Source organism: Haliotis asinina, chromosome 12, assembly GCF_037392515.1.
Source record: "Haliotis asinina isolate JCU_RB_2024 chromosome 12, JCU_Hal_asi_v2, whole genome shotgun sequence".
NCBI lineage: Eukaryota > Metazoa > Mollusca > Gastropoda > Lepetellida > Haliotidae > Haliotis > Haliotis asinina.
The window spans coordinates 25,120,669-25,146,439 of record NC_090291.1 but is presented as its reverse complement, the minus strand read 5'-3'; the positions used below and the strand labels follow the sequence as shown (position 1 = coordinate 25,146,439).

Here is a 25,771-nt window from a genome sequence, read left to right as displayed (position 1 = left end):
AGGTAGTCACTGGCTCCTGGTAGATTACATTTTCACGACTTGTACGGTATAGATTACACAAAATTATGGCCCGAATTTCACGACTTTGTGACAAAATACGGTTGTTTGCATTATTCCTACAATACAGTTCATGTGCAAAGCCTCTTGTCGGTAGCTTGCAGTCACCACTGCTTATATTTCAGCACTTGGCGATCTCGAGGTATTTCTAACAAGGAGATAGTTAGACATTTCAGCAAAAGTAATACGTGTGAAAACGATTCCATGGTTTTCAGATGGTATGATAATGCTGTGTAGAACATGCTCTAGAGTTATTGAAATAAAGTCATGTTTACACTGTTTCTCACGCCGTTTCGACGCTAACCAGTCTTACTACCCACCCATGCAAAGAGGTGTTACTGGTGACTTTTAGCGCTTTCCGGTAATGTAGTACCCCGCAGCGATATCACCTATTTTGGACATAATAGGTATAATTATGTCCGGTGAGGTAGTGCCCCGCATTGATATCACCTATAATGGACGTAATAGGTACAATTATGTCCTGGACCCCTTTCACCCCTTTCAGCCCAATGGCAGGATGACGATTCCTTAGGTCATGCCGAGAGAGGAGAGGATGATGCGTGCCAGACACGCAGAAGCCAGTTAGAAGCCGTCTGTTCGAGAGTGAGGACGCGTAGTTTGAGTGGTCCGCAGAACAATGTCCAGCTACTACGTTCCAAATACATATGATGAGCAGAGGGATGGAGACAGATGTAAAGTTGCGGTCATTCTCGGAGACACATTGGGAAAGCAAGGAAAGTGTTGGCAGATTTAAGCCAGAACTACTACCAAGAGCCAATGATAAGCGACTATGCCAGGATGGCTTCTTTCCAGGACTGGCCTGAACAACTGGTTCGAAAGGGAAGTCAACTAGCCCGGAGAGGGTTCTTTAATCTGGCGTTGTGTACATTGACAGTACAACATTTACAGACCTCCTTCAAAAATTGTTATTCATTTGCCGTCCGTTTGGACTTCTGTACGATACGAGGTAAAGAATGCAACACTACTCCTCCTCTTGCTGCTTTGCCGTTTTGTACCTCACTTATTACCTTTTATGTAGAACCGTCTTGTATCGTAGAGAGCTTTACACAGGCGGGGTGGTTTTGTGATTAAGAGTGCATAGGAATGTGCCTAGCTTTACATGGACTGTATGACATTTCCTAGCCTCATTCAAAAATGTTAATGGCATGCTAATGCTGCATTTATGAGGTAAAAATGCGTGTGAGAGCAATAGAGCATAGTGGTAGTCTGACGTCATGAGGATGGTATTATTTGACACACACACACACACACACACACATAATACACGTCCGCATGCATACACACAATACAACCATATTCCCCATTGTGACGTCATACGCTTATTACTGTGCAACCACGTCACACCATCCTGTGACGTCAATGGTTTGGTAGGCGAGTCTTGTCGTTCTGACGTCACACCCGTATGACGTCATTGGTGGCAGCATATTTTCGAGGTTGCGTCACATCGGAAATGTGCTGTCACCATACTACTCTCCAGTCAACTTGAATACCAGTTTACTCATTCGCAGTATTTACAATTACCAACATTATTTTTTATTCAGATTCAAATTATGGTTTGAAACCAAACACCACATTAATTATAGATGTATATCTCACAGAGATTTCCAAGCCAAGAATACTTTTAGATGGACTGAGAATAAGGTGGTTTAAGAGACATGAGAATAAACGTTGCCGAATCATAATAAGGCAAGGTTATGAGCCGTTAATAAGCCCCAATACTAGATATACTAGATAAAAACATACCTATTAGTATTTCACCTATTTACCTGTATGATAGTCTAAACCTCATAAGCCTTAAAGCCTTAAATATATTAATCAAAACTTAAATGACACATAATTAAAAATAGTTTATGAAATATATTATAAACACACAGAATGGGGCTGTATCCAGCCCTAGATGAAGAAGGAAATGTAAAGGGGAGTGTAGAGGGGTTTCGACTTAAACCGACATGTGAAATAAAAACACTGCTAAAGCAAGAGCGTGATATTCGAGCATCACTGCATAAAAACTACATAAAAACTACATAGATGGTGCTGATACCACACTAATAACAACTAGCATGGGATTAGGAGCAGGAGTTCGGTTGTTGGCAACACAGCCGCACCTGTGGTGTTAGGTCTTGAATTAACAGCTATAGTTACAGGAACAGTGGGGTCGGTGTTTAAATTTGTGTCCCGCAAATTGAATCGTAAAGCAAAGAAACACAATGAAATTAGAATCCTTGCTGAGGTGAAGTTGAACACTATAGAAAATCATATTTTCTCATTTCTCATATCTTCCTCTCACTATGAAGACAGTTAGGTACTTTATACAGGGGAGATGAAAAGTAGTCGTGTTATGGGGTTTATAAATTAATATGAGAAGGAAGGATAGGTTATTATATCATGGGTTATATGGGGTGGTCCAGAACCACTCATAGTGCATTTTTATCACTAATCGTAAACTTTTACATGGAAGAAGAAAAGTGGTCATGTTGTGGGGTACCCGTGAAGGTCCCGAGGCCTTCAGCAACCCATGCTTGCCATAAAAGGCGACTATGCTTGTCGTAAGAGGCGACTAACGGGATCGGGTGGTCAGGCTAGCTGACTTGGTTGGCATATGTCATCAGTTCCTAGTTGCGCAGATCGATGCTCATGTTGTTGATCACTGGATTGTCTGGTCCAGACTCGATTATTTACAGACCGCCACCATATAGCTGTAATATTGCTGAGTGCAGAGTAAAACTAAACTCACTCACTCACTCATGTTATGGGGTTTACAAATTAAGATGAGTAAGGGAAGGATAGATTTTCATATTATAAGTTATCACTCTGTGTCAAGGGAAATACAGGGTTTTATCAGTCCCGTAAGGTTGTGAAATACGGGGTTTTATGACTTGGGACTATTTCCCGATAAATGTGATAACGCATTTATCTAGCTGAATCAAAACAAAACAACACGCATCAAATCGATATGCACAAACCAGACAACATAAATGCTTCTGACTTCACACACATAAAAATCGTGGTGACCTGCGGAAACCTGCTGTCGGCTGGGGGGCACTTGCACTCGGCTGTCCGCAGGATCCCTTTTAGTTTTAATACTGAGTTCATTGATTTCTTCAAAAACTATATCGTGACTGTCAATAATGCACAGGCGGTGGCAAAGTGGAATCAAAACCTGATGCATTTTTGGCAAAACCAGCTCAACTTCGCTGTGTGGTGTGCCACTACAGGGTCGGGTGTGACACTAGACTATGGAATAGACGAACTGAGAAAGGCAGTCACCTTGTTTCATGTTTATTATCAAACCATACGGATATTGAAGGAAATAAGTGCTCCTCTCCCCCAAGATAAGAACGTGGAGTGTGACAAATAACCCATATGATAAACACGCTTTATTTGGCTAAGTAGGTGAAACCCCTATACACTAAGCTGTCCGCACGATGTCCCTAGCTGCAACGTACACCAGTCCAGCCACGGCGACAATGAATGCCCACAGATTCTGACCGAGCCACGCAGCAGTTTTACCCAGCATACTAAGCAACCACAATACGATACTACCTATGATACCAGGCAGGGCTTCTGCGGCCTTAGCCAGGGCTTCCCTGAGCAATTTCAGATGTTTTTTTAATCCAGTCTCTAATATCATCACCACGACTCGGGGGTGTGGTACTTCCACTAGGGGTTCTTCCTCCAATAACAGATACTGCAATGGTTGATCTGATGAAACCCAATGCCATTAGAACACTAACATTGGTGATGCCTTGCTTTGGGAACCATATTCGTATCTTGTTGGCTAAAGTTGTATCCTCGTTCAGTATTCTATTGATTGTTTCCTGTATCCATCTCAAAATCATCCATAGTTTTAAAATCATATTATATTAAATATGAATATGTGTAATGTCTTACAGTAGAAAGCTAAATCCTTTTCGAAGATTAAAGGGGCACTGATGCGGAGCAATTTCCGTGGACTGGTGTAAACTTTTGTTATTGTTTTTCTCCCGTGAGTACCCGGATGATATCCCAGAATTCGTGACTGGTTCGTGACCTCTGCTGCGCAGTCCGTAAGCGCAATTGATAGTTTAATTATAGACAGATCAACTTAGGTGAAGTCATTTTTACTTCATTACAAATGTATTATGAAAACAAATGAAACACTTTGAAGGTTTATCATCTGCCAGTGGTAGAAATGGTAAAAAACAATTAGGGCGGAAAAATAATGAAGCCAATGTACGTCTCTATATTTTGTCTCATAACCCTAATTAGTTTATTGTCATATTTATATGATTCTGAAAATTAATAAAAGAACACGCGATCTGCTTATACTTATAGTAAATTTCTAACATAACAGCAACATTTATACATTGTATAGATTGTCAATGTGGATCCTATTTCACACACATGCACGATCTAGTGTGTGTTTTCTGTCATACAGATTCTGCTGAATGCTACAACAAATAGATTAAAACAAAATGCAAATAATGAATGTAAAATAGACTAATTTTATAGCAACAATGTCAGGCTACTACCTTGTTCAGGAATGTATCCATCAATATCCACGTAAAAGAAATTGTATTCCATTCATCTGCAGCTGGTAAATAATCCTGCTCTGTGTCACGTGTCTTACAACTGTCTAATTTGCGAAAAAGTAACACATCGTTTCACATCTTTCGTTGGTGAAAACCAGATAAACATCTCATTGGTCTCCCAAGATAGCACACCTGGCAACTAATTGTATGATGTCCGCTATTCTAAGTAATTTAGTTCACCAATAATGAGCAATCAATCAATCAACGCAAGGGTGGTTAATTCTTTGAAGGGAGGATGTTGTTTTTGCACTCACACTTTACGACAGGGTGTAGTCATCTACACACACTGCCTTTTGACAAATCTGCCAGAAGATAAAAGTAATTAATCAATCAGTGTGTTATCGGTTAATCCTTTGATCGATGTTTGTTTTTGTAAGTCAGCTGATAAACCCTCTTGCATCACTTACATGCACATATTACATAACATACAATATATTTGCCATTACAGACCTTAATTTATAATGTTGAGTATTTACTCCAGACAGGAGAAATGCCAAATGGGAACCTTTGTTGAGTAACCGAAGTGGTGTTACTAATAATTATACCTGTTATGAATTCATTAACTGACCATCCAGAGAATGATGACAAATAACACGTGTAGGTTTACACCATCAAACGCGAGTTACAGCAAGGAAGATGTAATCTCTGTGTCGCATGCAGCCTGAAAACACTTATGGGCCGAAAGTGTTTTGAGGATACCAACGGAATTTCGTTACATAAGGAATACATACAGGCATTTGCTGTGTACTTGGGTAAATAGGTTAAATAAGGGTTTTTTCAGATTTCTCTACCGAAGGCAAAGTCATCGTTTATTGTTTACGAATTCAAATAAATCAACTGTGTGTTTTTATTATCATAAATAATAAACCATTGTAGCTACCATAGCTACCAAATTTTTACGTATGATATTTGCTATCACAACTGAACCAACACTCAAAATTACTTAAATATAAAGCTTTGCAATCTTCCATACTGAAACATATGGCTTGCTACGTGCCTGTAGACATCATATTTTCATGTAACATGATTAAATATCGAGGTTAAAAACACAGAAATAGGATCAAATTGAGTAACTATACCATCCAAGCATCTGAAACAAACTACACTGCTGGGATATTTGGTTACGATCAGACAAGGAATACCATGGATATTTTTAAATAATGGCATATGATGGGCATCTGGCCTCCTGACTCTTTTGGGTGAAGAAATTCTGCTAATATGGACAGGAGCCCAGTTCCTTTGTCCGTCACGGTCGAAGGAGCGGGCGCTGACCAATTTGCAGTTTGATTTCGTAATTAGACTGTTGGCGAGAAACGTCATTGGCTGCACATAAGCGCCCCTTTAAGAGAGCCACTAGGGGGTCAACGCTGTGCGCAAGTCGGTTACCATTATGAACAACACCAGCAAGATAGACTAGAACCAAACACTGTTGGTTAGATTCCTATACTTGGGTGAGAACGACATCATAGTACCTGGTATGGCACAATTGGCGTTTAACATCACTTTGACTTCAGGTAACGACAAACGCGAGCTAGTGAATAGTGTGGATGGTGCTATGGTCAAGAAGGTCATTATGAAAATTAGCGGCAACCAGGTGCTTAGCATAGAGCACAGCTATATATATTACTGATACACAGACCTGTGGCTCTTCTTTCGGAAGAACGTGAAAACAACGTATACCAGGGAATCGGCAGCAAAAGATCGAATAGGTTACGGGTTATCGGGTATGCCTTCTTGCCAGATGAAACAACCAGACTGCCGAATAGTGAAAAAGCAATCGCTGAGCATATGGGAACAGGTTTTGTATCCCACTAGACATTGAGTTGCTAACCTCACATGTGCTGTTTTACCAGGCTGCATTGGATGACAGGCTGGAATACAAACTCATTTTCAATGATTACGGCAAAGTTGTGTGTACACCAAACGGTTTATAGGGGTAGTTAAGATAGACAACATATTGTTGGAGTTCAACATGGTGATACTGTTTGGAATATCAATTTGAATGTACCGGCACGGTCGATGAAAAGTATATTGATCATACCCATAGAGGATTACGATCCATTCGAAAGAGACAGCGAGAAATTTTTCAATTAGGAGATAAATATCATGTGTTGGCCAATTTCCGGGTGTTATTGAGTATTTGAAGCACGGGAATGCATTTGGAACCGACGGCGTCAGAGGTTTCAAATGAAATATTCCCGTGATTCAAATACTCAATAACACCCGGAAATTGTCCAACACATGATGTTTATCGACATTGTAAACACAAAAGTAAACCAAAGGGGTTTTACTGTCTGCACTCGTTTACATCGAATACGGACACAGCAGTGAAGTGTCATCAGCTGGCCGTTTCAGCTGGTTCTCATGGTAGCATCTGGAGTTGCTCATTTGTGACGTCATTCTAACTTTACGTCACAATATGATTTGAATGACGTCACCACTGTTGATGACACAACAAAACAATTGTTTACGTGTCAATACGCGGTGAATAGTCTTTCAGTTTCCGGGAATCTAATACCATTTAATCATGTTTTTCAACCAATCAGATTACAGAACACAGTAACTTTTGGTTTACAATGCAGAAATCACCAAAGCAGAAGTGACCTTAGAGGGAGTGCCCAGTCAGTTATTTAGCCATGGAATGAAAGCATACCAGCAGTGGAATGAAATAAGAGACTGCCGGCGATCAGACAAAACTCAATAGTAGACAACGTGACCAGTGACCTTGATCTATACTCCGTGAACATTGGTGGTTACTTAACAACAAAGTACGCGTTATGGTTGGGTATGTGATCGACGGATGATATAACAGTATACATGGTAGTGGGAATGGAAGTGAAAGGGATAACCATTCATATAACGAAGAAGGCCCAATCACGTGGGAAATTGAAAATATATTTATATGTAATTATGGACACACAACTTAATATAGACAATTTGAGATTCGTGCAAGCCATCGATTAGTGGGGAACACCCCCACACCCTTGGGTAGCCAACTCCAAGACACCCACACAAGTCTACTGGGGTGTGGGGCTTGCCATCCACACTGCGCTATTATATGCGAGCAGACGGGTTGTGGTAAGACCATTTTTGTGCGGGATTTGTTGGAGGGGTATATTTTAAGGAAGTATTTGATAAAATCGTTATCTTGTGTCCTGCTATAAACATGAATAAAACGTACAAGGAAAGAGCTTGGGTGATGACGGATTCAGACATACACAGAGTTGACCCGGGGACACGGTTGCAAGAGTATTCTTTCACAAAAAATTTAAAGGCATACCGACGTTGTCCATCCTACATGACTGTAGCTCTAACAGAGAAATAATAAAAAAGGGAGAGATGCTATCGTATTTAGCCTTCTCTGGTCGGTGCACAAATCACAGCATACGGGTGCTGACGCAAAAATTCAACACAGTGTTGAAACATTTGAGAGAGCAGATGCGATGGGTGGCATTATTTCACTGTAAGGAGAGGGATTTGTTTGAGGAGTGTTTGAGAAAGAACGATGTGATGAGTAATATAAACCTGAACGGGAACGGGTTAAAAAACAGCTCGCTGAAACTAAACATGCCAAGCTAGTATTGAAAACTGACCAGCCAGTGGAGTGGGGGGTGATCCACACACCACCAGACAGCTGACTGCAAGTCCCCACACCCCTGATAGCCAGGGGTCGGCCTAGTAATTACCTAGTAATTTTTAGTAATGACCTGTGGTCAGCTTAGTAATTTTTAGTAATGTTTTAGTAATGACCTAGTAATAGTTTAGTAAATGTTAGTAAAATGACTGTTTTAGTCGTGTGCAATATAACCTTTATCTCTATGTATTTAGCGTATTTTGGATATACTATAGTACTATATTATGAAATAAAAAGTGATGAATAGCTAGAGCAGATGTTGGTTCCAGAGGATAACAAGCAGCGAGACAGACTGATAACGCTAGTCGTGAGTGGTAAGGGAAAGCAATATTTAGGTGTACAGCAACTCACACGGGGACACCCCCCCACACCCCTATCCGAATATTGTTTCTTAAACTCGTTATGGTAGAAGTCATACATCAGATGTTTAGAAAGGTCTAGAATGCTCATGCTGACATAGACTGGTCGATTAAGTTTAATGTGGCTCTTTATCATATGTATAGCTGCCAAGTCATCATCAAATATAGTACTTCTATTGTACACCAGGCTCGCTATCAGTTTCCTGAGCTTGTTTTCCTCACTCGACCTGACAAGGTTCACGCTGACAAGTTTTTGTAAATTCTCCGTCGTTATACTGAATACAGATTGTTCTTAATGAGTTTTTCTCAAAATTGTTAGTGGCCAGCTTTCTCAAGTCCGTGTTCATCCTGATGTAGGGTTCCATCCACGGGCTTTGATATAAGTTCAGTATCCTATGTACTTTAGTCAGCTTCATACCCAGTGATACAGCTGTAAATTATGATAGTGAACTATATACTTTGTTATATTCATCAAATTCAATTTTTCAATGGAGGTCACCCCCATACCCCCAAGTAGGTTATGTTGTACTCAGACATCCAGTCTGGGTTATAAACCCTCCATAGGGGCCTGTTCATTGAGTAATTCAGTGAGCTCAGACTTTCTCATACGTGAATAATTTTGCAACCCCCTGTGACGTGCCTGTCTTTTTAAATCTCTCACATTAGGAGGTTTTAGACATGTTATACCTAATAAAGTTAGTAAATCAGACTTTCTCATACAAGAGTAACCCTGCATACCAAGGCCCCTTGCCCTCAATCTTAATTCACACATTGTCGGCATATTGCTGGATTCACTCCTTATGTAAATCATTTCTCTAATAGGTTGTCAGCCGATGCGACCACGCACAGCTATGACCCAGTTATCGATCGATTTCCCATTTATATATTCAGCGTAGTCTAGTTAATAGGCACAATCCCACTGCCGACTGCCATCTGCAGTGGGCTTGTGTGAAGGCAGACGGATTGTGTCATCAGGAGTTTAGTGTTTTGAAATGGGGCTATAGATCTACATTATTGATATTAATTAATATACTACTCCTACACAGGGATGTTATGTATAACCAGGAACAGTGGGACAATTTTACAAACCTCCTGGGGATCTATTTTTTTATTCGAGGTAAACTGTATCATATTTACATTAAGCATATTTACTTATACAAAACTTTTACTAATATAATATCATCGGAGAAACATTTGAAGGTTATTTCAGAACATACATCACATCAAGATGAGGTAGTAACCTGCAGTTGATAAAGTAACATGGAAACCGTTTTGTTTTGCAATGAAGTGACATCAAACATAAACTCAAAGAGGAGCATGCTGTACGAATATGACTACAAAAAAGTACCACAGAGATGTGACTGCTATTAATGGTGTTGACCCTGCTTGTAGCAGCCAGAATGTGGTTTAGCATGGCTGGTGTCGGTTTATTGTTGATGATGATTGCCACACAGATCGTGCTGGCTATGAAATCATGCTGATTGCAAAAGAAGTATGTCGCGTTTTGTCCAACGCAGTTGAATACAATTGAGGATCATGTCACCATGATATCTCCATGTCACTCTCTGATTGTAAAATCTCTGAAGAAGAGTTTCCTTTACATGTTGTGCTTTCAGAACTCACCAAATACAATGCAATGAAAAGATTTCAACCAGTTCTCGTAAAGCCATGGTATCAGTGAAGAAGAGAAAAAGGGTTCATAGCACGGGGAGAGAACAAGTCTGTCAAGAATTCGTTACCAAAGCCAAAGAAATCATAGGAGATTAAGAATGAATTGTTTCCTCGATGTCAGTGCTTATTCATTATTTAAAAAAGAGAAAATGAATAAATAGATTTAAGAAAGAACATGTCTGAAAAATTGTAAACAAACACCCTCAGTGGGGGATGTCTAACAATGTCCCACACTCAGGGTGTTCATTCTTAGTAGGTGATGGGAGTTGCCAGAAATAACCCGATGAGTGGAAGTGATCCAAATTCTCATCATCACACAACTTCCCGCCATATAAATCATCATCACCACCTGTAGCCATACATTATGAACAGTCTCTAATTCCTTTTACTCACCTACTGTCACCCCTTTTCATGCTAGGTTTTAAGCCTGTTGGACATGTTCTGCAGAACAATTAATGCAGGCTGGTGTTTTGCATCCCTTGACATAATATTACTTTGAAGTACTGTTACTATGTGTAACAAGACTTCAGCATGCTAATTCATCAACTGTTTTCGGACTGATGTACATATTTTCCCCAGGTTGGAGATCTGGAATTTGACATGAGAAATTCTGAGAAAGCACTTGAGTTTAAAGTGTCACAAGTGAAGGCGAAGTTATCAAAAATCGAAAGTCTAGAAAGGGAGTTGTCAGACACACAGGGAGTTTTCAGGGAGACAAATGGCAGCTACCTGAAGAGTGTGCCACGTTGTGTTGATCTGACAGACAACCACCATCATCTGCAGGGAGAGACAAACAGTTCAAAGTCATGGTCAGATGAAGAAGAAGATATTGATGATGAGCACACCCATATTGGTGGAATGGGTCTGCACAGATGTATTAAGATCACTGACATTCACCTGCACCTACAAGACAACGGAGAGTCAGACATAACTGAGGAAGAGGGTTTTATCGGCATGAACAGTACACAAAATGAAAAGGACATTGAAAAATCTGAAGATGCAAATGTTAAACTGTGGAAACAAAATGAAGAAGAGGAGGAGCAAAAAGATGATGAGGAAGATGAAACAGACACTGATGTAGAGGAAAACGAAGGTAAAGCTTGTTTTTTATATAGCTATAACTTACCTGTCTTGATGCATTATCTTCTAAAGATGTGGATATAATTATGAATGCTAATGTTAATTGCACCTTATTTCTGAAAAAGCATGAAGTTCTTTAAAGTTTTGTTTTCATCAAGATCATCTTTCATGTAATGCTTTGCCAAAACCTAAAAGGTTTGTCTTTGCTGCCTTTATGGGATACCTACGTTCTAGGGCAGAAATAAACATTTGGTTCTTGCAAATGTATCAACTTTGCCATAACAGTGTTTGTTTTAACCACAGTTTTGACAAGTGAACTCAAACCTCTTCTCAACACCGGAAATCCCCAGACCCTGGGCATGGAAGGAGTCTCTGTTTCTGGTTAGTTTTTCACTTCTGCCACCAGGTGTAGTGCTGACAATACAGGGTCTTATCTCTGTCCAGAGAAAGTTTATGACCACAAATAATATGCAGACTTTATGAAAAATGTGATTTGTATCTGGTGAGAGACTGAATATTACTGAAAAGGGTCTCCTTTCATGAAGCAGCCTTTGTTAAGGTTAACCTTAACTCCCATTTTTAAAACTGTACTAAGGTTACCTTAGTAGCTTACAATCACCTTAGTCCTTTGTGAAAGGAGACCCAGGTAAGTTAGAATTATTCACAGGGGATATTGAATGAAGTAAGAACATTGTCTTTATTGTGTAGCTATTGATCTTAGCAACTGATGTCTTGAGATGTCCCAAGGACAATAAATAATGAGACAGGGAACATCGCTTAAACTGTAACCAGTTTATTGCCTTTGCATTAGGATCACAACATCCCAAAAAATTATGCATGGATGATGACATGAAAGTGTTGTATATATGTAAATGGATGCAATATTAGATAAAAAGCTAAGCATAAATAGTTATGCTCTAATTGTATAGTTGATAAAATATATCTGATGTCACACATTAGCACTTCGTCAGGGATATTTACGATGTCAGAAGTACATGAATTTGATGATTTGGTATACTGTAGACATAAAATCACTATGATTAATCATTCACTCACCAACCTACATGCAATCCTAGTGCTTCCAGTTAGAAAGTGATCCACACAAAAGAACATTTACATTATGCCGTCGTGATTAGTTACTAACATGATAAGATACATGTTATTTCTATGTTTATTAAAATAGTATGTATATTAGCAATGATATAGATGTAGGTAGAGTATGTTTAGAGGGGATACTTACCTGTGAAATAGGATCACAACATGAAAAAAATGTTGCATGTCTGACATAGTCGGATACAGACAACAAAGTGTCACCCATCACACGCATGGAACGCACATGATTTTGCAGTTAACCAAATACGGATGGCACATACAACTCTCTGCATTATAGACAGTGAAGAAGCAGCCGTCTGGTGAAAGACAAGGTTTCGATGACATCAATATAATATCTACACCCAGAAAAACGTTAAACACTCCCACTAACTTTTACAAAGTCATATGTTTCCACTAACATCAGTGGTGCACAGTATGTTGGTGAAACTGCATGTTTTTCTTTAAAATCATGTATGGACCACAAGAAAACACAAAAGGACAGTTTCCTTTGTATGTTTCATGTATGGAGAGGATCAGGCAACATGGCATCTTTGCAATGACACAAAAATGCTTACCATGTGTTTGAATCGAAAATGTGCCCATGAACTGCTAAATATATCAGTTTAGAAAGGTAGTTAATAAACATTACTTTGCAAAATGTTCATGAATAACGTATACCCAAACACCTGTTCATCTAGTAAATATTGTCATGAGAAATGTGGGAGGAATGTGAAGAAGCAGTGAGGGATTTTATGGGTTGGCCAAATGGGAGCAATCATCAATGTTTTGTCCACTTCTTCTATTTGAAGCGTCTGCACCACTTTCCCAATGACACTGAATGGACAGAAAATGTAATTGTAAGTCTCTCTCCATGACATGTAAAAAGCATTCACAGCTTCTGCACCTGGGTCAGGAAACCAGGAAACATATCTAGTTAGTTGAAACTATCAGCATTCAAGTTATAAGGAAAGCGCTCAAAAGTCAAGGCATTCAGGAAGCAGTTGCTAACATCATCCTGCAGTCATGGAAGGATTCTACCCACAAACAATATGGGACATATTTCAAGAGATGGATGTGTTTTTGTCATCAGAGGAATCTCAATCCCTTGTCACCAGCTGTGAATGAGGCACTTGCTTTCCTGGAAGGGCTGTACAGACAAGGATTAAGCTACTCAGCTATTAACTTGGCTCGTTCAGCCCTATCTGCAGTAGTGAAATTCAAGAATGTCAGTTTTGGACAACACCCTTTGGTAATTCGTTTTATGAATTTGCGCCCTTCATTGCTAAAGTACAATGTGATTTGGGATGTTTCAGTGGTGTTGAGACATTTGCAAAGCATGATGGGTGATGATCTTAAGACAGTGACCCATAAACTGTGTATGTTACTGTTGCTGCTGTCTGGACAGAGGGTGCAGTCTCTTCATATGATCGACTACAGAAATGTAGATGTAATGATAGTCTAGTGAAGATAAGATTTGGAGATTTACTGAAACAATCCGACCTGCATACCATCAAGCAGAAATAACTTTGCCAGGTTTCACAGACTCAAATCTGTGTGTAGTGACTTTACTTAGGAACTATTTGAAGAGAACTAGCCACATTAGAGGAGACGAGACAGCGTTGTTCGTCACCATTCAAAAGCCACACAAAAGAACCACCAAAGATACTATAGCCAGATGGATTAAGACTGTGTTACAAGCGGCAGGCATTAATCTAAATATACTGAACATCATTGAAAACGCACCACCCCTAAAATTGTGGATTTCTAAGAGCAGAAGTGAGCAATCTATGTAAATTTTACATATTTGTGTAGACCAATGTTTGATAAAGAAAAGAAGCAAAAAACAATCAAGCAAAACAGTGAAGATTTAATGCAGCTGACAATGAAATAAAGATGGGGTCAAAATGGAAAGTCAGTAGCGTGTATGACCCCCGTTAGCAGCAACACAAGCTGTGCAACGTCTCCTCATTGAACGGATAAGTCTCTGAATAAAGTCCTGAGGCACTGCATTCCACTCTTGCTGCAAGGCATTGTCGAGTTCCCCAAGGTTGTTGATCTGCGGACGACGTGCGAGGCGTTGGCCGATGTAATCCCACAAGTGTTCGATGGGTGACAAATCTGGTGACAATGCAGGCCAATGAAGTAGAGGAATGTTGTTGTTAGCCAGATACTGTATCGAAACACGTGCAGTGTGGGCTCGTGCATTGTCATGTTGAAATGTGTGCAGATCTTGATGCTGGTGAAAGAAGGGAACGACGTTGTTCTGAAGAATGTTGTCACGGTAGTAAACAGCATTCACTCTGCCACGACAAACAATCAGAGCGGTTCTGTGGTGATAACTTATCCCTCCCCACACCATAATGCTGCCTGCACCCCACCGATCGGTTTGCACAACACAATCCTGATGATAACGTTCACCCCGTCGACGCCATACCCGTAGACGCCCGTCAGCATTTCGCAAGTGAAAACGCGACTCGTCGGAGAACACCACACCATGCCAACGTCGTAACAACCACACACGATGCTGTTCAGCCCATTGTCGGCGTTCACGGCGATGCCTGTCAGTCAGGATGGGTCCAACGTAAGGGCGTCGACAACGTAACCCTGCCGCACGGAGACGGCGTCGGACGGTGGAAGCGCTGATCAAACCACGTCGACCCTGGACAGCGTTGGCGGTTCTGGCAGCGGGCAAGGTTCGATCCCGAATATGGCGCCGTACAATGTCTCGATCTTGACGAGGGGTGGTAACACGTGCCTGACCTGGGCGTTGCCGGTCCCTGCTGGTTCCTGTTTGTTGGTATCTGTTAGCAAGCCTCAGAATGGTCGAATGATGACACCCAAATCGTCGTGCAATGTTTCTGCTTGAAGCGCCGACCTGCAACATACCCAAGGCCTGTTCTCGTTCCTCTGGTGACAATCTTGGCATGCCAAAAAAACTTTACTTACGAAAGTACTGCGAAAATGAGAACGGTTTTGTGCCGAAGGTCATTTATACCCCTGAACAGCATGCTTTCTGCATGCAATTTGTGCCCTTCTTGTGTGATGTGCATGAATTTTGTTGTTTTCATGTGATGTGTTCGATGATGTGTTCGAACGATCCGTTTTTTACTGTAGAGCGTTATTTACGATCTAGTGTGTTATTATCAAAATTCCCACCATTAATTTTCCATTTCCAAAAGATTCTATTGCCTTATTTCAAAATTTACAGGTGGTGCGTTTTCAATGATGTTCAGTATACCTTGAGCCCACATAGTGTGCGATCAGCTGCAACTAGTGCAGCTGCATCATCTAAGGTGCCCTTGGAGACAATCCTAAGAACAGCAGGTTGGAGTAATGACTGTGTCTTCAGACAATATTACAACAAACCGGTGATGAATCATGGCCAATTTGGGCAATCCATTTTGAATTTGTGCCATACCACTTAGGGTGTGGACATTCATTACAGAATCTGTAGAAACTAGTAACTGAGCATGCGAAGTTGTTGGCAATTTGTGGTGGATGTTTTAGCATATTTAGTAGACACGTGTGTTCTAATAAATTTGCATATAAACTGTATCCGTTGGAAATTGTTTTTATTTATGGGCCGCTGGGTTAAAAATATGGTCCTGACTCTAAATATCTCATGTGGTCCCAGAAGTACTTCATAAGTCAGTGGAATCTAAATCAAACTTCACCTTACAGATAAATCTCGTTTAATTTTTAAATTCACACTGTTGTTATTTACATAGCTTCACTCCTGTCAGTTTGGACACAATTTATTTAAGCTTAGAGTGCAAGCTTTACGGAACAGAGGGAAGTTGTTATAGTGTCTACTTCAGGACAGCCATGTCCAAATATTTCTAAAGATCAAAAACTATGTAGCCAGGCCATATGATATACAGTTCTTATTATTCAATCTACATTCTTAATCTTTATAGCCAGCTACCCTGTTCCTCTTTTTGTCACTGCCATTGGCTGTGTCTGTCATCACATCAACTGTAGAAGGAAGTGCTATTGTTTCTCTATCTGTCCATTGTTATGTATGCTTACATCTATACTGAGGTTAGTGTGGAGTCCGGTATTCGACTGTCTGTGTAGGGACAACCACAAGCTGGATTATGCCGCTCGCAGGAAAGGCCCAGGGGTTGAGCTGCAAGTCCACTCACCTCATTCATGTATACTTGGTTGTCATGTCTTGTTAAACCAACTAAAGAAGTTCGAACTAAACTGTAGATGCAAGAACAAAATCTTCGACACTCGCATCAGAGTTTATTCTTTTCACCTTTAGTTACAAGAATCCGGCTGTAATTTATTCATGAAAACTGTGACGTTGACTGACTGATGTTGACTGACAGATGAATGAACGAATCAGGAGCATGAGGAGATCTGTACAGCTCTGATGAGGTTCAAAAAACTACAATGTAAGAAAAGTAATTTCATAATCTTTGCTCAATGCACTTCAAACTTATTTACTTTAGGCATGAACAAACTTTACACTGCACTAAAACTGCACAAAAACACCCGGTTGAACATACAGTTGAACAGCATTTCACTAAACTTATAAAAAATTGTTTACCAGTAATTATATATAACTCATTACTACTATAGCTAATATAGGAATAAAAGTAGAAGTGATATGAATTTAAAGTAACTTACATTTGTTCCTTAACATGCTGTAATTAGCAGACAGTGAGGTGAGCAGCTTTCCCGCATGGTGGTCAGGCACAGACTGAAGAGCATGCTTTTTTAGATTATGTGCTACCTTAGGGATGTCATGTGATAAACAAGTGCTGGAAATGAGGCTAATTTAAATACATTGTGAATATTAGTTAAATTAGTTACAAAAGTTTTGGCTGATGCAAGTGGGATTTGAACCTGTAAGTTTAGGATTACAAATCCACAGCCATTACCATTAGACCAACGAGTTAAGATGTTTGAATTCGAAGTTTTAGTAAATTTGAGTTTAAGATGAAGTTTAAACTTTAAACAATGTTAACACATAAAATTATTGGAATATTGAAACATGCAATCTTGCATTTACACACTCGGCCTCTTAAACACACCCGGTGTGTTTAACAAATTCTGAAATGCAAAATACAAATTTGAATCAAAATGACTTTGATGGTAGAAGTAGAACAAGCTTGTGAACTGGTCTACGAAGTTCAGTGCCTTTGGTTTTCACTTTTACGTTCCGGACAATACCACTTTTGTCAGGCTCAGTTCTAGTGATGTGACCCAAAGACCACGCACTTCTGGGCAGATACTCATCTTTCAACAACACAATGTCATCCAGGTGATAATTACGTTTAGGATGATTCCACTTCTGTCGCTGTTGTAGATTCACAAGATACTCCTTTCTCCAGCGTGACCAGAAAACGTTAGCAAGATGCTGAATTCGTCTCCAGCGTTTATATCCATACATATCATCTTGCTTGAAATCTCCAGGAGGAGGAATGAAGACGTTTGACTTCAACATGAGTAAGTGATTTGGCGTAAGTGGATCCAGGTCATCAGAGTCACTTGACACAGGGGTCAAAGGTCGAGAGTTCAAAATAGCTTCCACTTCACACAGGAAAGTTCTGTACATCTCATCGTCCAGTCTGTGACCGAACTCATGCAGCATAGGATTCAGAATGTTTCGGACAGATCTCACCATTCTTTCCCAAACACCGCCCATGTGACTCGCAGCTGGGGGATTAAACTTCCAAGTGATACCTTTCTGAAGAAAATATGAAGCCAGTTTTGACTGATCCATATCAAGCAAAGACTGACTCAGTTCTTTTGCACCACCTCTGAAGTTTGTACCATTGTCACATACAATTTCTTTCACTGGTCCTCTACGGGCAATAAATCTGCGAAGAGCGTTGATAAAAGAATCTGTGTCCAAAGAATTAGCAGTTTCTAGATGGACAGCTCTGCTAACTAGACACGTGAAAAGAGCACCGTACCGTTTAACACTTTTTCTACCTTCTTTCACTATATGCGGGCCAAAAAAATCAACACCAGTGAAGGTGAAAGGAGGAGCTGGATTTACGCGATTTGCTGGCAGTTCAGACATCTGCTGTACACTGGTTGGCATCTTGAATCGTCTACATGTGACACATTTACTCAAGACACTTCTAATCCAGTACTTTTCTCTCAGAGAAGACAAGACATGATTGCGTCCTGCATGTCCCAAACTGTGATGAATGTCTTGAATAATCAAAGAAGAAACATGGCATTTTCGTGGTAACAAACGTGGATGTTTCATGTCATCTGAGATGTCAGCTTTGTTAATGCGACCACCAACGCACAGCAAACCATCACGGACAACTGGATTCAACTTACAAATCGAATTGCTTCTAGGGAGACTAACGTGTACTCGGCCTCGTTCACATGAACTGACAAGGGAAGCAAGTTCTGCTTTGTAATGAGTCTGCTGAACACACCTGACTATACTGTACTCTGCAACATCAAGCTCTTTGATTGTCAGTGACCTCAGATACTTGTGCTTTTGAATTTTTCCTTTTGATTGAAGGTATGAGAAGAATCTGTGGTAGAGTGCCACCGCTCGTTTCAGACGATACCATGACGAATAATGGTTCAGAAGACGTTGAGCAGCACCAGTGTCTTGAACATCAGTATTGGACTGTACCAGACTAACAGCTCCCTGACTCTCACATTCAAAGACAGGCCATTCTAATTCAGCACTTCTAAGAAAATCTGGCCCCCTGAACCAAGCTGTTGACTTAAGAAACAGTTTACAACTTAATCCACAAGACGCAGTATCTGCTGGATTCTGCCTAGTGTCAATGTACTTCCACTGTTGAGGAGAGGCGTAATCCCTGATCATCTTGACTCTGTTTGCCACAAAGACTGGATATCTATTACGCTCATTACAAATGTAATGAAGCACTGTCGTGGAGTCAGTATAGTATGTAACACTATCAATATCAATATCTGATTCCTTGAGCAAAAACTGGCCTATTTTCACTGCTGTGACTGCTGCAGTAAGTTCAAGTCTTGGAATAGTCACAATTTTTAAGGGTGCTAACCTGGCTTTGCCCATCAATAGGGAGGTATAAATGTTGTCCTTGTCATCACATAAGCGAAGGTATGCTGCACACCCATATCCTGAAACACTGGCATCAGAGAAGATATGCAGTTGACTTGAAATAATATTTCCAAAATGTATTGGTTTGAGACAACGTTTGACAGACAAACCTTTCAGATATTCCAAGTCAGAGAGCCATTGCTCCCATCTCAGCTTATGGCCATCATCAACTTCATCATCCCAACCGAGAGATTTATCTCTACAGAGATCTTGGAGAATCCTCTTCGCTGGCAACAAGATAGGAGAGACAAGTCCCAGTGGATCGTACAGAGAGGACATTGTAGACAAAATTCCTCTTCTGGTTGGTGGTTTGTGAGGTAGATTAACTGAAAACCTGAAACTATCCATCATAACATCCCACTGCATACCAAGTGCTCTTTCCATTGGAATATCATCATAACTCAAATCTATAGTCTGTACTTCTTTGGAACAATGCTCAGAAGGAATAGACGAAAGAACCTCTTTACTATTGCAAGTAAACTTGGTGAGATTGAAGCCACTTTCTGCACATACTGACTGTAAATCGGATATCAGTTTTACTGCAGTTTGATCATCCTTAACAGATTTAAGGCAGTCATCCACATAAAAGTTCCGCAGAATGGTTTGGATAACGTCATTATCATACCTATTCTTTGCCTTGTTTGCCGATTCCCTCAAGGCATAGTTAGCAATGGTTGGAGACGATATGGTTCCAAATGTATGGCCAGTCATTCTAAACTCTTTCAGTTCCCCTTGAATATTCCCATTGGGCCACCAGAAGAATCTAAGAAAGTCCTGTTGTTCCTTTGGCACCTTGACCTGATGGAACATGGCTTCCACATCTCCCATAAATGCCACAGATTCTGAACGAAACCTTGTGAGAACCCCAATCAATGAATTTGCAAGATCTGGTCCCTGGAGAAGAACATCATTAAGTGAACAACCATTACATTTTGCACTACAGTCAAATACAACTCTGATTTTGTTTGGCTTTTTAGGATGGTATACGCCATGATGGGGCAAGTACCAAACACAACCCTCTTTGCCAATTAACTCACTTTCAGGTACTTCACAAGCAAAGCCTTTTGAAATTATGGTGTCCATGAATTTCACGTAGTCCTTATGGTACATTTTATCTCTTAACATTTTCTTCTTTTGCCAAAGGACACGTTTGATAGCTTGCTCTCTGTTATTTGGCATAAGCCTTTCATTACGGAAAGGAAGTGGAATTTGGAAATGGCCATCAATATACTGAATACTGTTTTCTGTTTTCTCCATGAATTGCTGATCCTCTATAGAGTAACCACGTGCACGTGTACAACCAAGATCGTTCTCACTGAAATCTAATTCAAATAGTTTCAGAACTGTTTCTGGTGCTATGCATTCCCTCGACTTCTCAACTTCATGAAGGATGATTCTATTACAGACAACAGTATTGTCAACAATATTCTGCCGAACTTGCATTGGGCCATTGATTGTCCAGCCATGTTTATGCAAGACAGCAAAAGGTCCTGAATCATTTGATGAAACAACTTCTAAAGGTTTGAGAGCATCTGGACAGTTACTACCAATCAAAATTCCAATATCAAGATTTGGCATATACGTTGGCAACTTATCTGCAACTGTTCTGAGATGAGGTATCTGTTTGAGCAATTCTGGCTTTGGAATGTGAGCATGATCAACAGGCATAACTTCCTTAGAATATGTACCGGGGAGACTCACATGATTAGTGCCATCAAGGTCCGAGACGACAAGACCGTTTACCACAGATGTATTGACATATTCTGTGCCATTCATCGTCTGAAGCTTCAGTGTAGCTGGTTTAGACTTGACATCCAGTCGATTTCTCAGATCCTCAGTCATGAAACATCCAGTGCTCCCGTTGTCCAACATAGCGTAGGTAGTCGTCACCTTGTTGCTGCCTTTCACTGTTACTTGAACGGGAAGAATTGGTTGGAAAATGGTTTCAATACAATTAGATTTGGATGCATTGCAACTTGTAGAATTGTTCAAACCTTTGTTAGATTGCTCATTCACTTTATCACTGTTAACCTCGTGACTTGCATTCCTACTGGACTGATAACTGTTATCATGCATAGCTGTTGGGTGACGTTTATTGCAGGTCTTGCAGATCTTTTTCCTCATACACCCTTTAGCAGAATGACCAAGACCATAACAACTGAAACATCTGTTACAGGTTTTCAAAAAGTCACGTTTTTCCACAAGGGATTTCTGTTTGAAATGTTTACACTCATCAAGATCATGAAACTGTTTGCAGTAGAAACATTTGGGACTGTTGACCTTACCATCAGGCGAGTGTCCAACTTGTGTGACAAAACTTGCTGACTGAGACCTTGAGGAAGACTGTTTACCTTTACTGGAGCTGTTATTTTTAGGCTGAAGAAGATCCTGGCTAGCGGTAAGCGCTTGTTTACCAAATGTTGGCTCATTCGCGGACTTCGCTGCAAATTCGATGAAGTCCACCAGGTCCTTAAATCCGTTGAAACACTCCCCATTCATCGTTAGAGACGTTACAAGGTCCCTCCACTTGCTCTGGAGATGTTGTGGAAGCTTCAACACAATAGCTTGCAAATAAGGAGCATGATTGAGAACCAACAGCTGAGACATACTCTGCATGACATGGTAGCATTTCTTAAGATTGAAAGAGAACTGTTTAAGTCCTTGAAAATCATCATGTTTTAAAACAGGACAAGACAGTATTCTGTTCAGATAAGCAGTAGATACCCTGTTTGGGTTACCGTATTCTTCAAACAAAAGGCGTCTTGCTTGTTGATATCCAGAAGCAACATCCATGTATAAGCATCCAGAAATCAAATCTTTGGGCTCACCTTGTAACTGTTGATCTAGATAATACAGCCTATCAGCATCGCTGTTTGTGTGGGGAACAACGCGAGCATCGAACGCCATCATGAAAGCTGCAAATTCAGTTGGCTCCCCTGTAAACTTAGAAACTTCAGACCGAGGAAGAAACATTGCATTTACCATTTGTTGCTGGGCTTCAATAAACTGATTACTTGGAGCAAAAATAGGATAACCAGGAACACTGTGCAAATGTTCATTGCCTTTCATGTGATTATCAAAACGTCTGGAGTCATAAGAATGGTATTCAGTTGCATTTGGATTCAGTGAATGATCAAGGTTTACAAGATTTGGGATAATGTTTGCCTCACACTTTACATCGGAGGATAGAAGAGGTTGATGTATCTCATCATGATCTGGATTATGGAACTTGACGTGTTGCTGACGAATAATCGTTTCCTCTTCATCAGCAAACACCTTCTCTCTTGCTGTAGCTTTAGCGATGTCAATATCCAGCTGTAACTGCTTAATCTTAGATTGTGTTTCAAACATTGCTTTTTCTGTACGAAGTTCAGCAAGTTTAGCTTTCTCCATTAACCGTGCAGATTGAGTAGAACTGACATGAGAGATTTGAGATTTACTGGATACCTGAGACTGTTTATCATCTGCTGAATCTTGGCAAACAGATTGATTACGTACTTGATCAAACAACTCACGTTCAGCTTTTCCAATCCAGCTCACAGCTAAATCATGAACATGTTTGATGTCTCGAAGTTTAGCCTCAGCTTGCTGGACAGCGGCTGTTCTAGCTTCCTCGGTGTCAAGTGAACTGGAATAAATCTCATTACAAGTTTGGTAACGGGAAGACAAATCATGTAACTTGTGAATACATGACTTCACTAAAGGCAAATTATCATTATCAAACAATAAAGATTCAAGTTCATTTTTGCACTTTGTCAGATTAGAAAGAGCACCAATAGTCTTGTTCCTCAACAAACGTAAATGTTCACTTTTGCCTTTCTCAGTCATGGTTCTCAGATGCTGAATACGTTCATGAATGTCCAGAGAAGCATCGCTATCACTGCTACGTTCAGCCATTATGCTTCTGAAACACGTCAGCTACGCACCAGGAAGTCACATCACATAGTAGGAGGAATATATAATCGTTGACCAGGAATGTCAGGTTGAATAGATGAATAGTAACTAATATTGAACACAATAAACTCTGACAATAAACGTTAACATTGCCACACGGTTCAACGTTGCAATCATTGAGAACTGTAGACCACCACGCATTAACACCATACGTACCTCACTGTCTGCAAATTTTTTTGAACAAATGTAGATGCAAGAACAAAATCTTCGACACTCGCATCAGAGTTTATTCTTTTCACCTTTAGTTACAAGAATCCGGCTGTAATTTATTCATGAAAACTGTGACGTTGACTGACTAATGTTGACTGACAGATGAATGAACGAATCAGGAGCATGAGGAGATCTGTACAGCTCTGATGAGGTTCAAAAAACTACAATGTAAGAAAAGTAATTTCATAATCTTTGCTCAATGCACTTCAAACTTATTTACTTTAGGCATGAACAAACTTTACACTGCACTAAAACTGCACAAAAACACCCGGTTGAACATACAGTTGAACAGCATTTCACTAAACTTATAAAAAATTGTTTACCAGTAATTATATATAACTCATTACTACTATAGCTAATATAGGAATAAAAGTAGAAGTGATATGAATTTAAAGTAACTTACATTTGTTCCTTAACATGCTGTAATTAGCAGACAGTGAGGTGAGCAGCTTTCCCGCATGGTGGTCAGGCACAGACTGAAGAGCATGCTTTTTTAGATTATGTGCTACCTTAGGGATGTCATGTGATAAACAAGTGCTGGAAACGAGGCTAATTTAAATACATTATGAATATTAGTTAAATTAGTTACAAAAGTTTTGGCTGATGCAAGTGGGATTTGAACCTGTAAGTTTAGGATTACAAATCCACAGCCATAACCATTAGACCAACGAGTTAAGATGATTGAATTCGAAGTTTTAGTAAATTTGAGTTTAAGATGAAGTTTAAACTTTAAACAATGTTAACACATAAAATTATTGGAATATTGAAACATGCAATCTTGCATTTACATAAACTATGCCTTCGTCTTCCTCAACGTACTCATTCGTTTTCGCGAGCATGTTGTTCATCTTAATTATGAGCTAATTCTGCAGTCACTGTATCCACCCATTGACATAACACTGAAAAAATTGTCACTAACAACCTCAGTTAGCTGATTAAGACAATATGATTTCATTTGTTGCATCTTGATACTTATAAAGAGAATATTATATGACTGCCCAATTCATATAATGCCCATGAGTGCCTAAATGTTTGTATTTCCCGAATGACAGTGTGAGTGAGAGATATACAGATAATTAGTCACAAGTGTTTTAAACATAGCATGATATGGGCACTCATAAGATATTCTCAAAATGAGGAATATAAACCCAAATAGTAGTATATACAATGGGGGTTCTGGATCACTTTCAAGAAAAGTCTCTACAAAGCCTTATTTACTAACTAAGGCTTTGGTTGGGCCCTTAGCTCTTGCTACTATTACCCCTACTACTTAACGTGTGTTGGAGGTAACACTGTGCCGTACGGTACGATCAATAATTCTTCTCTTACAAACCCCCTACCCGGCCCATCCCTCAAGTAGTATAAGTTAGGTTCGTCGGCTTTCATATCCACTTTATCTATGTTGTAAGTTTTGACTGACCATATAGGATCGGTGGCCCGCTTACGGTTATCACCCTCGTGTTCCCCCGGCTGGTATAGATACCTCACTAGGGCCCTATCTGGTATCTGTTTCTCCTTCCCACGCAATGGAGCGGCCGACTCTGCAACTATTGATTTTAGTTTGATAGCGTCTGCCGGTTTCTTACCGGTGAGACGGGTGACTTCATGGTTGATTGCCGACACCACCTTGGGTAACCTCGTGACCCATTCAGTCGATCGTTTTCCAGGGGTGACCATCTCGCTAGCATACTGATGGCCGAACAAGCGCTCAGCCAAAGTCCTATTAAATCTCTCAACTATGGCTTGGCTGCGATGGGCTCCGGCCGTGCCACGCCTGACCTTTGTATCGTGTTTGGCTAGCAGTTGTGACACGGCACCCATGAACTCCCGTCCGGGGTCAACTTGCAGCTCTGTTGGCCACGTCAGCGGGCTGCGTTTGTATATGCGTTCGAATCCTCTGGCTACCTGGGCCGAATCTTTCGTGGTCAAGGGTTCGGCTTCCTTGTAACGACTGGCTACGTCCACTACGGTTAAGGCATACTTGTACCTCTTGTCGTGGGGTAGGAACAGTAGGTCTGCCTGGTGAACGCTATTAGGTATGTTAATACCG

The 25,771-nt window shown here is 40.3% G+C and overlaps 3 protein-coding genes across 3 annotated transcripts in view; 1 reads left to right on the top strand and 2 right to left on the bottom strand.

The window, feature by feature from the left end:
* The window catches only part of LOC137258076 (paramyosin-like), a 258,586-nt gene that overhangs the window by 217,653 nt on the left and 15,162 nt on the right, over positions 1 to 25,771 (top strand). The window contains exons 7-8 of the mRNA XM_067795629.1: positions 10,893 to 11,406; positions 11,697 to 11,774. Of these exons, the coding sequence (XP_067651730.1) occupies positions 10,893 to 11,406; positions 11,697 to 11,774 (592 nt within the window). The remainder of the gene's footprint in view (positions 1 to 10,892; positions 11,407 to 11,696; positions 11,775 to 25,771) is intronic.
* Positions 17,572 to 18,191, bottom strand: LOC137258603 (uncharacterized). The gene has a single exon (XM_067796308.1). The coding sequence runs from the start codon at positions 18,139 to 18,141 to the stop codon at positions 17,572 to 17,574; it is 570 nt and encodes a 189-aa protein (XP_067652409.1). The 5' UTR covers positions 18,142 to 18,191.
* Positions 19,757 to 23,454, bottom strand: LOC137258602 (uncharacterized). Its single transcript, XM_067796307.1, has 4 exons — positions 22,735 to 23,454; positions 20,902 to 22,167; positions 20,183 to 20,451; positions 19,757 to 19,784 (listed from the first exon to the last, which is right to left on the bottom strand). The coding sequence occupies exons 1-4, from the start codon at positions 23,452 to 23,454 to the stop codon at positions 19,757 to 19,759; spliced, it is 2,283 nt and encodes a 760-aa protein (XP_067652408.1).

What these genes read in the sequence shown, in the direction of transcription:
- LOC137258603 (XM_067796308.1), bottom strand. Translation starts at nt 18,141, where the DNA reads ATGGGCGGTGTTTGGGAAAGAATGGTGAGATCTGTCCGAAACATTCTG.
- LOC137258602 (XM_067796307.1), bottom strand. Translation starts at nt 23,454, where the DNA reads ATGGCTGAACGTAGCAGTGATAGCGATGCTTCTCTGGACATTCATGAA. An exon ending in AATGCATAGCACCAGAAACA is followed by an intron (nt 20,452 to 20,901) that starts GTTCTGAAACTA and finishes GTTCTTCTCCAG; the next exon opens with GGACCAGATCTTGCAAATTC. An exon ending in GCAAACAAGGCAAAGAATAG is followed by an intron (nt 19,785 to 20,182) that starts GTATGATAATGA and finishes TCTTGTTGCCAG; the next exon opens with CGAAGAGGATTCTCCAAGAT.